Raw genomic sequence first — 11,410 nt, 5'->3', positions numbered from 1 at the left:
GATTCCCAGCGCATCCCGGGAACGTGTGTAATCGGCCTCTCGGCTCTCGAGGCTGCGGGCGGCGGGGCTCCCTCCGCCTCCATCCTCCCCGTAGCCCTCGCCCCTCCCCCTCTCCCCGGAACCCGCGCTCCGCGTCGGGCTCCTGGGCTTCCTTCCCCCCGCCTTCTCCCGAGTCTGCCGCTCCCGGAGGGCGGGGCACGCAGTTATCCAGGTTGCGGGGCGGGCGGGCGGGCGGCAGGCTGCGGCCCGGGCCTCAGGATGGCGTAGCGGCGGCCCGGCGTCGGCAGGGCGGGCCTAAGCCCGCTATACAGCTCGCCGGGCCGGTTGGCTCGGCCCGGCGCTCGGCATAGCGGCAGCGGCCTGCTGGCGGCCGGGCGGCGCCGGGCGGCCCAGGCAGGTTCCGGGGCCCGTGGCCCCCCCCTCCGCCTCCCCGCCCCCCTGTGTTGTCGCCTCTCCCTCTCGCTGCTTCACTTCACGGGGCGAACATGGCGCACAGCTGTCGGTGGCGCTTCCCCGCCCGACCCGGGACCACCGGGGGCGGCGGCGGCGGGGGGCGCCGGGGCCTAGGGGGCGCCCCGCGGCAACGCGTCCCGGCCCTGCTGCTTCCCCCCGGGCCCCCGGTCGGCGGCGGCGGCCCCGGGGCGCCCCCCTCCCCCCCGGCTGTGGCGGCCGCGGCGGCGGCGGCGGGAAGCGGCGGGGCCGGGGTTCCAGGGGGAGCGGCCGCCGCCTCAGCAGCCTCCTCGTCGTCCGCCTCGTCTTCGTCTTCGTCATCGTCCTCAGCCTCCTCCGGGCCGGCTCTGCTCCGGGTGGGCCCGGGCTTCGACGCGGCGCTGCAGGTCTCGGCCGCCATCGGCACCAACCTGCGCCGGTTCCGGGCCGTGTTTGGGGAGAGCGGCGGGGGAGGCGGCAGCGGAGAGGTAAGGGGGCGAGGAACCCCCCAGGTCCGGGGTCTCGACCCTCTGCGGAGCCCCCCTCCCCTCCCCCATCCGGGATTGTGGAGCATCCCAATTCGGGGACCATCCCGGGGTCCCTGACCCGGGGCAGACGGCCCTCCCATCTCGGGTCCCCCATACCGGGGTGCAGACCCCCAGGCGCCCCCACCCCGGGGTTCGGACCCATCTGGCCGAGGGCCTTTGCCCCCGACCCTCCTTGCCCTGACCCTTCCCCAAATCCTTTGGCACAGACCCCTCTCCCGGGTTTCCCATCCCGGGACTGAACCCCTCCTCCCTTTCACAGATTACCTCATCCGAGCAAGATTCCTCCCTCCCTCCCTTCCTAGAGACTTGATCCCGCCACATCCCCGCCTCCCTCTCTGGGCAGATGTTTTACTCCTGGGGCAGTTTTCCTCTCGGGCATCTCTCGGGTGATGGCCCCATCCAAAGCCACGTTCTTCTCCCACCCTTGGGGATCGGTGTCCCTTCCAGCACCTTGCTTCCGAAGACCTGGTGAACCCTCGCCGGGTCCCCGGGCCAGGTCCCTACACCAGCAGCCACTCCCCCTTCCCTCACCTCCACCCGCGCCCCCACTCCCCACCCCCAGCTGAGAGGTCCTCCCGTCATCCCGCCCTACCCCACCAGGAAAAAGCTACTTTCCTCTCCACCTTTCTCCCTTCGCCTCCTTTCCCTCTGAAGATAACGGCGATCTCTTCGTACAGCAGTCTGTTTCCCCCCATCTTACAGAACTGCAGTTTCTAGCCTCCGGGTAGCAGGGGCTTACACTACTTCACTCCACCCTTTCCCTTCTTTAGAATGAAGGATTAGTGGCATCTTTGCGGGGGAAAATAGTCCACTGTCCCTCGGGCTCAGAGAAGAGCAGCTCTTCACCATTTCCCCTGGAGAGGAGGCAGGCTTTCCCCTCCAGCTCTGGGGAAGGGGGCCCCCGTGAGGGGAGGTGTTTGTGGGGGACTTGGGCAGCATCCTCCCAGGGGAAGCAGCTGCTGCTCTCCTACCCCACCCACTGTGCCTGAGAGCACGCAGTCTCCAGCCCTAGCTCCCTCCCGCCCTTCTCCTTTTCTCCGTCATTTGATTATTGATCCACCTTTTCCTAGGCCAATCCTGGGGCTTGGAAGGGGTGGGGGAAGCAGGGTTGGGGTGAGGAGAGTAGATAAGGGACAGTTTTACTGGTGGCTGCTTCTGGTGGAGAAAAAGAGGGTTATGAAGAGCTTATGAAGCAAAGTTATTCCTTAGAAGGAGTTGGGACTCCCTCTCTGATTTGTTTTAAGGGGGACCCAGGGAGGATGAAGGGTCTTGAGCTTTGCTCCTTCCCCATTAGTACCGGGAGGAGAATGGGGAGGCTTTGATAGGCATTATTCGGCCCCCTTAAGCCAAAAGGAAAGTTGCCCTGGGAAGGGAAGTTGAGTTCAGGTTCAGCCAGTGGCGTTGCGCATTTGTTTTCCATTGGATGCAGAAAGGGGGGTTTGAATTGGAGGGGATGGGACAGAATGGCATGGGGGGATGCTAGAAGGAGGAAGAGCAGCTGCTTGGGGTGAAGCCGAGTGGGTAGGGGGTTGCTGCTCTGGAGTGCTCTTGATTGAAACAGAAAGGGAAAGATAACAACCAGCCGTTTCCTGCGTGCTCTGCCATTGGTGCACACAAAATATCCTGGGCAAACCCCTGGTCCCCTATTATGCCCCTGCACCCCTTTAGATCTACGGAAAGATCCTGGGAAGAAGGGGAGGGAGGAGATCCCAGGGACCCTGGCCCCTCCTTTCAAGGAGCTGGCATTTTTTAGTTGTTAGTCTTCCTGCCTCCTTTTTTAAATCGTTTCTAAGGCAGCATGATGAGGAGACTGACAACAACCCGCCTTCTGACAGAGCAAGGAGGACATGATGGGGGCGTGTTCCTTGCTCTGTAGCTAGCTGCAGCGTCCCTCTTCCCTGCCTCTCTCTGCTCTCTCTCCACCTCCTTTTCCCAGCCTTCAGAAGGCAGCTGCAGTCAGCAGGGTTGTTTGAGACTATTTATTGGTTGCTGTAGATTATTATTTTTTTTTGAAAGGCCAATTCTGTATTTTTTAAGCTAACAACACAGATCCCATGTAGTTGGAGAACCAAAGGCCTCATACATGACAAAAAGACTGAACCGTTCAGGTTACTTGCATGGAGTTGGTGCTTAAATGTGAGTTGATTTTGCTTTTTTAAAAGATACAGCAGCAAAAAAAAAAAAAAAATAGACTTACTGACATTTCATTTACCTGCTTATTTTCAAAACTGAGACTTGCCTGGTTATATGTAGAACTTTAGCCCATGTATACTTGAGTATAACAAGAACGTCTCTATTAGGAGAAGTTAGTCTATTTTTAAGGGGATCCTGAGAAGCATTTTCTTCTTATTTAGCATGCTTGTATATTTTGTATTGAAGGACCAAGTACTTGTTCACATTCCAAATGTTGTTATCACATTCAAAAGCAAAGTTTTATGCTGACAGCTTCCAATCATAGCTTTTCAAGAGACTGGTTAGAAAGAGAGCCACCTGGATTCAGGGACCTAATGTCTGGGCACCAGAATATTTTATCTGTTGGTCTTTGACAAATCACCTTTAAAGTTTTAATCAGGTGCTAACACTTTCTTATCCACTGGCGTTATTTTGTTTAGTATTAGTATGTAGCGTAAAGCCTGTCAAGGAGTTGCAGTAATTTCAACTAAGAGCATATTGACACATTTTTTTTCTTTAAGACTTTTGCATGAACAGTAGTTGCTACTTCAGTATGAGAAGAGTGGTTGACTCCTTACATTAAACTTCAGTATTTTTTCTGAATTCGGCTAGAATGAACTGTAGTTCCATTGGTAAGCCTTTCATGTGGTAGTTTGACTTAATCTAGGATGGGTTAATGGTATATGTTCATGAGTACTCACTCATGTATGATTTAGTAGTAAACTGTAGTGATTACATCCTTGGACCTGGTTGTTTTCAGTGTAGAAACCAAGCGTTTTGTTAGAGAGTCTTACAAATCAATGATAAAAGTTCCAAAAAGGAGGTTTAGGGTTTCCCTGGGCTAACACGGAGTTCTAAAGATTGTTTCTCAGAAGTTGCTCCCAGATCTCTATCAAGCCTTGTCTGGTTCATGAAGGTGCAGTTTGTGATCCAGAATGATTCTGGCCTCTTTATATTCTGGTTTGCTATAAGTGAATAATGACTATGATTTCTCCATAACAAAAGTGTACTTATTGAACTGCTAAGTTCAAGTGGTTAAAAGATGACAAAACTTCCAGGTCAGTTCCCTCCTTCAACTCCTTTAGCTGCAGAAGGTTTGTCCCTTACTGCCACACATTCTGAACTTCCCTTGGGATTGAATCTCTCTCTGAGTAATAACTAAATGTAAGAGTTCTTCATGACCAAATTCTGTCAGATGGGATTATTTTTTTAAAAAATCTGCATAGGTGTTGCTGGTCTCCTGTTGGGGCTTTCTTTGTGACAGTTATGAAGTAGAATTAATTTGAGTTTTATTTGATTGTGCACTGTAAGAAATCACAGTGGTCTACTTTTTTGCCTTCCCTCTGCCCTGCATGGTGTCGGGGTCCTACTTGTTGAGAATTGTCTCAGGTGGTATTTATGTGAGTCTACTTTGCCATCTAAATATACATAGTTCAGCATCCTCTCCGTTGATTAGAATTGGGACTGTTTTAATATGAATCCCTGAATGGTCTACTTATCAGCATGTAGTCTTTATTTATTACTTTCATACTGCAGTTACTGTTCATACCACTTCACAAAAGGTTAAAAGCAGTATTTCCATTCTGATTGAACATGGAAGACTTTGATTAGCTATAAATGGAAACTGAATCACAACATTGTTATGTATTTGTCTTTATGCTTGAAATGGCAGTTTAGTTCAGGTAGCGCCAGGTGGGCTCTTGAGTGGGGATTAGAAAAGATGGTAGTTCTGGAGTGGGAGAGCATCTGTGATTTTTTTTTTTTTTATTTTTTTTATTTTTTTATTTTTTAAATGGTCGCTGGGTATATGTGCCAAGAGTGGGAGTTGCTCTTTCATTGCCCTCACAGCTAATCCTGAGCTGGGCAGAAGGAAAGTGAAGCAGAGAACAAGTGGGCTAGAAGAAACCCCTCCAAGTGGAAGTCGGTAGACATGACATGAGTCCTCGTACTCATCTCTTTCACTCACCAGTCTGGACCATTTCACTTTTAACCTGAAACTTCCGATCTGCAAAATGAGAAGGTTGGGCCAAATGTCAGTTCAGGAATCTTTTCTGCTCCAGTATTCTCATTCTTTTCTGTTATATTAATTATTTGCTCACGTCAGAACTTATTCTTAATTTTTTTAAAGAGTCAGAGTCAGTGAACCTGTTTGGTAATTTTTAATATCAGAGTGTACATTAGCCCATTTAACTGCCATTATTATTGGGAAGAGAAGTTTGAACTTGGTAGGAAAGTTTTTTTTGTATGGACAAGATGTAAGAACTCTATGGGAAAAGTTCTTAGCTGAAGTTGACCAATTTCATTTATAAGAAATGTGTAGATACAAATTTGACTCATTATCTGGTACTTAAATACCCTCTTGTTTGGCTAAATTTGTTTCTGTGTTTTCAATATTGTTGATTCTTGACTGTCTGAAAAGAAGTTATTTTCAGTCTAGGTGGTATATTCCTTTAGGTGTATGAGCTTTTAAATGGAAAAAAAAAATCCAAGACACTAATGTATTTATAAGTCCAAAGTGATGGTACCCATATTGCGGGGATTAGTTGTTAATAGGCTCAGAAACATACTCTGGTTTTTGCTGAGCATCCCAAATGCAATCTTTAGAGCTTTTCTTCATCTCTCACTGAAAGGCATATCACTTGTCTCCAGCTCTGCTTTCCATCTAATTATCTTCAGGCACTTGCTCTTGTAGGAAATTGTTGGGTCACAAAATAGTGATTGATCTTGATTGGAAGTTGAGAAAACACTTATCCTGACTCCCCTCCCCTCTCTGCTCACCTGGTATCTGGCCTTCCACGGAGCAGCTGTGCAGACTCACTGCCCACTGCCTTCCTCGATCTGTGGCTAAAGGGGGTGGTAACACTGCTGCGCTTGCTGTGAGGCATAACAGACTGCACTGCCTCTCTCCCCTTTGGAGACTCACTGTTTTAATTGTAGGTCTCCTAATTAAGATCTCTTTGTGCCTGCCCACATTCCACTAGTGTTGGCACAGAACTTCAGCTTCCTTCTAGCACTTAACTGAAGGCCTTCAGTCAGGCCTTTTGTGAACATCTTGTCTCTTTCCATTCTTCCTCTGCCAAGGTGGAGAGCCCAGCGACAGAGACCTATGAGACTGAGGGAAGCTTTGTGACTGTCACTACTTTGGGAGGAATTTATTCTTGGATTGCTAGGATGGGACCTTCTTTTGTTTACATATGTTATTTTCAGGAATTAAGAAAGGTTAAATTACTAATGAGTCTTGATATGCGATACCTACATTTAAGTCAGATTCTTAACCCTGTAGGCACTAGCGGGAAGGAGGAAGCTAAAGAGTTTACTATTAAAAGTATTTGTTTGGATCTTATCTACACTGGTTTAAAGCCTGTGAACAAAATCTTATGGAGCAAATCATGGACTTGGGCTTTCTGTGGTTTTCGAAGATGATCAATCAAATGAAATGATCGATTAAATTGTATTAGATTTTAAAAAAATACTTATTTTTATTTATTTATTTGGCTGCTCTGAGTCTTAGTTGCAGCACATGGGATTTTTAGTTGCTAGTGGGATCTAGTTCCCTGACCAGGGATTGAAGCCAGACCCCCTGCATTGGGAGCTCCCAAGTCTTAACCACTGGACTACCAGGGAAGCCCACTGTATCAGATTTTAAAACATGGAGTTAACTTTGATATTTGAATTAACTTTTTTGATTAGAAAAGATTTCCGGAGGGTCTCGAAATTGTTGAGTTAATTAAGAATACTCTTGTAAGTCTCCAGTATTTCTTGAGAAGATAAGGAATTGGCTAGGCTTCTAGAGTAGTTTCAGAATAAGGGAAAGTAATTTTTCTGGAAAATGTAGTTTTACTCTAGTTCCCACTGTATAAGTGCTCACAATACAGTCCTTTATTATGTGACATGTTAGAGGAACTGCAGTCTTTATTAAGAAAAAGGAATCTTGAATCCTTCACCTGGATCCAGATGGTTTCATTGATCACATCAGTATAAGATGGACAAAAGGCTGCTTTTTTGTTGTTATTGTCATTTCCTTGGTTGTGAAGAAGGCCTGAAAGAAGGAAGTCCGGGATCTTTATGGCATGCATGAAATAAAGCCTGTGCTCTTATACCTGAGTGGGTGGTTTTATGGCCTAATTCTCTAATTGCTGGTATTTATGACAGTGTGGATGCAACTGGCCCTGTGGCTGAGGTGGATTATGTTGGGAATAGGGAGAGAAAAGGGGTCCTTTTGTTAGCCTTTTCATTTTCCCCCTCAATAAGTTCTCTGAGAAATCCCTGAGGAAGTACAGAGATACTTGGACTGAGGGAATGACATTCCATAAAATGGTTCTTTACGTTTTTAAAAAGGATGAGCTGCTTGTCTTGACCTATCCAAGAAATCCATACCACCACTGTTAAATATTTCAATGAGCTTTGTCCCTTGTCAGGTTACCTCCAGGGGAAGCCAACCAGGAGAAGGCTGGAGGCACTGCCAGACATTTGCTTCTAAAAACCAAGATATTTGAAAGAAGAATTTTATTGTAGTTGTTTTGGATGATATAAATCCTCTTGTAAGCTTAGTATGAAACTTCTTAGAGGCCAAACTTGGTTTAACTTTTTAGATGTTGAATATAACTATTCTAATGTGTTTTAGTTTTAAGGAAACAGTTAAAGATAAAAATGTAAGAGTTAGTTGGCAGTTTTCTGTGCTGTGTGTGAAAATTCCCCTTTCTTTGAAATGAGTAGTTGTTTTTCTATTTGACAAATAGACTGAAGGGATTTCCCCAGCTATATTACCTTTAATTATCACTACAGCAGTGCCTTGTGTGGAACTGGTGGGTAGGATCTATTCAACTGGCATTTATTTCTGGAGTTGGAGTTTTTTCCCCATAAATTTTGTCTGTTTTCTTGCATTTCTTTTTTTGTGTTTGGTTGGAATATTTGAGTGTAGACGCCTCGGTGCCTTTCATCAGTAAGAGCTATGAACCTTTCTAACATTTTGACTGTTTCAGAGAGATCCAACCCTTATGATCCACACTTCGCTGAAGCATCATTGTTTCATTCTCATTTTACAGCATCAAAGTAATTGTGGCTTTCTGTCTTGAATTAGGGGAATAATATTACTTGTAAGGAGTGTTTTTAGAGGAACTTTTTTTAATGAAGCTCTCCTTTGTACTCTCAGTTCTAAAAACTGGGGAGTAGTTAATCACACGTATCTGTAATAAATATCTACACCTCGAGGAATAAATATTTACACATGCTTGTATTCAACCTCTGTCCATCCATGATTATTGACTGATTTTTTAGATCAAACACAAACATACAACATTATCCCTAGATTATTGCCTTTAATTATAAGCAGTAAAACCGTGTGGATAGCATCTCTTTAAGCTTAGTTAATGAGGAAATCCTTTTGTAATCTCTCCAGCAAGGATTTTTTTATTCATGCATGTATAAATACCTTTACAAAGGAAAGGTAGAATCTCATTATCTAATCTGTAATAGTGTGAGATAATATAGCACAGTTCAGTTCAGTTCAGTCACTTAGTCATGTCCAACTCTTTGCAACAATCGCAGCAGGCCAGGCCTCCCTGTCCATCACCAGCTCCCGGAGTTTACCCAAACTCATGCCCATCGAGTCGGTGATGCCATCCAGCCATCTCATCCTCTGGCGTCCCCTTCTCCTCCAGCCCCCAGTCCCTCCCAGCATCAGGGTCTTTTCCAGTGAGTCGACTCTTCACATGAGGTGGCCAGAGTATTGCAGTTTCAGCTTCAGCATCAGTCCTTCCAATGAACACCCAGGACTTAGCTCCTTTAGGATGAACCGGTTGGATCTCCTTGCAGTCCAAGGGACTCTCAAGAGTCTTCTCCAACACCAAGTTCAAAAGCATCAATTCTTCGGCGCTCAGCTTTCTTTACAGTCCAACTCTCACATCCATACATGACCACTGGAAAAACCATAGCCTTGACTAGACGGACCTTTGTTGACAAAGCAATGTCTCTGCTTTTTAATATGCTGTCTAGGTTGGTCATAACTTTACTTCCAAGGAGTAAGGGTCTTTTAATTTCAAGGCTGCAGTCACCATCTGCAGTGATTTTGGAGCCCCCAAAAATAAAGTCTGACACTGTTTCCACTGTTTCCCCATCTATTTGCCATGAAGTGATGGGACCAGATGCCATGATCTTGGTTTTCTGAATGTTGAACTTTAAGCCCACTTTTTCACTCTCCCCTAATTAGGAGCTGTTCGGACATGAGTTCTGGATTTAGGCTGGCGGGGCTCAGACCTTGTCTCAGCCATTCAGCAGCTGAGTGACTTTGGGAAACTTTCCTAACCTCTCCAGGCTTCTGTTTCTTCGTGTGTAAAGTAGTGCTAATTGTGCTTCATAAGATTATTGTGAGGCTTACTTGAAATTATTATGCATTGCAAAGTATTTAGCACTTTGCCTGGTACATAGCAATCTTTAATTATTATTAAGACTCAGATTTAAAGGACAGGAGTGCTTCTTTTCCCACCGAGATAACAGGTTCTTATTATTTTGAGGTATACATATATATCTATTTGAGTGCTATAATCTTGACTTAAGAATGTTCTTGCTTTTGGTATAGGTGTCAAGTTCATCACTAAGCTAGGTGGAACCAAACTGAAGCCAGCCACACATCTTGCTAACAGTGGGTACCATTGGTATCTAATTAGAATATAATTAGAGATAAGGCAAAAAGGGAGAAAAAAAAAACAAGACAGTAAATAGGCAGGTAGGTAACCAAGGAAGGCAGTGCATTCATGAGTTGCATAATTATCAGGCCAAGGCAGCTTTATTGGGGTTGCTGCTCTTGGTCTCTATAACTGGTGTTCCTTATCTTTTTGAGTATGAGTACATGGTGATTTCCTGAAACAGCTCTGAGGCTCTTGGTGCTTGGCCCCCAGGTTCAGATTCATTAGTCTATACTTGGTAACTGTTTGACATTTGTTCTCAAGTTTCAGCTTAAGGAGAGTAAGTTTAGGCCCATGGAGATCAATGCAACTACAGTTTACAGAAGAAATGCTAAGTTGTAGGCTGGAACTTAAACTTGAGACTTAAAAATAACCACAAGTAGAATAGTCAAAAAATAAATTAAGCTTTAAGAATAGTTAGTAGAGGATAGTATGCTTAAGGAGGAAAAATATAGTTTTATCTCAATTAAAAATAGGTTTGCTAAAATACCTGATATACTATTTTTTTTACAGTTGAAAAAACCAAGGTACAGACATGTTAAATAGATTTCCTTAAGTCTTGTGGCTAGTAAGTGATAGATAGTGAAAATCGCTCAGTCATGTCCGACTCTTTGCGACCCCATGGACTATACAACCCATGGAATTCTCCAGGCCAGAATACTGGAGTGGGTAGTCTTACCCTTCTCCAGGGGATCTTCCCAACAGAGGGATTGAATCCAGGTCTCCCACATTGCAGGTGGATTCTTTACCAGCCGAGACACCAGGGAAGCCTGTAAGTGATGGAGCTAGAATTCAAATCCAGACCTGTAACTATTTGAAAGCTCATTCATGCTTTTTGCACTGTGCCATCTTCTGTCCCTTTCTCTTCCCACCCCACCCAGTCAATTTCTGAGGCGTGTCTGTGATACTGTTGTAGTGTTTCTTTAATCTGTCCCTGTTTTTCTGTTTTTATCATCCTACTTTAAATTTCCATTACCTTTGCATGGATTATAATCATAATCTCCTAACTGTTCTCTCTGCTTTCCTTTTCACTGTATATACAGTGTTGCCAGTGGTTTTCTTAAATACGGATCTGATTCTGTCACTTTATTCCTACAACTCTTTGACTTCTCACTGAATGTAAAATAAGATTTAAAATTCCCAGCCCTTCATAATCTAGCTGGCCTACATTTCTACATTTTGAACATTATCTCCTGAACACACATTTTCACTTAATGTGCTTCAGCCATATTGAACTACCTACCGGTCTGTTAGATGTTCTCCACAGTGTGTGTGTTCCTGCCTTTATACCTTTGCTAATGCCTCTCCTTTGCCTTAAAGTGTTTTCCCATCTTGACCTGCCTCTGGCTTATTCATCTTTCGTGTCACAGTTCAGATCCCACTCTTCGTGAAGCTTTCAAGATACCACTACTATCTGAAATACAGCTTTTCCTTTTTTGTTATCTTACTGTTCTTTATCCTACCCTTAAAGAATTCACTCCAGGATACTTTCTGTTGTACATACTTTGGATTGTCTTTCCCCCATTAGATTATGATTTCCTTAAGATGTGGACCATTTCTGAGTCATCGTTTGTGTTT

The 11,410-nt window shown here is 45.3% G+C and overlaps 1 protein-coding gene across 4 annotated transcripts in view; it reads left to right on the top strand.

The window, feature by feature from the left end:
* The first annotated feature begins 485 nt into the window (after nt 1-485).
* The window catches only part of KMT2A (lysine methyltransferase 2A), an 80,265-nt gene continuing 69,340 nt past the window's right edge, over nt 486-11,410 (top strand). For 2 of the 4 annotated variants that reach the window (XM_065943997.1, XM_065943996.1), the window contains exons 1-2: nt 486-917; nt 3,015-3,113. In XM_065943997.1, the coding sequence (XP_065800069.1) occupies nt 486-917; nt 3,015-3,113 (531 nt within the window). The remainder of the gene's footprint in view (nt 918-3,014; nt 3,114-11,410) is intronic. The other 2 variants (XM_065944000.1, XM_065943999.1) reach the window with 1 other exon arrangement.

The sequence above is a fragment of the Muntiacus reevesi genome, chromosome 9 (genome assembly GCF_963930625.1).
Source record: "Muntiacus reevesi chromosome 9, mMunRee1.1, whole genome shotgun sequence".
In the NCBI taxonomy this organism is placed as follows: Eukaryota; Metazoa; Chordata; class Mammalia; order Artiodactyla; family Cervidae; genus Muntiacus; species Muntiacus reevesi.
Note: the sequence above shows the minus strand (reverse complement) of the source record. Positions and strands in the feature narration are given on the sequence as shown.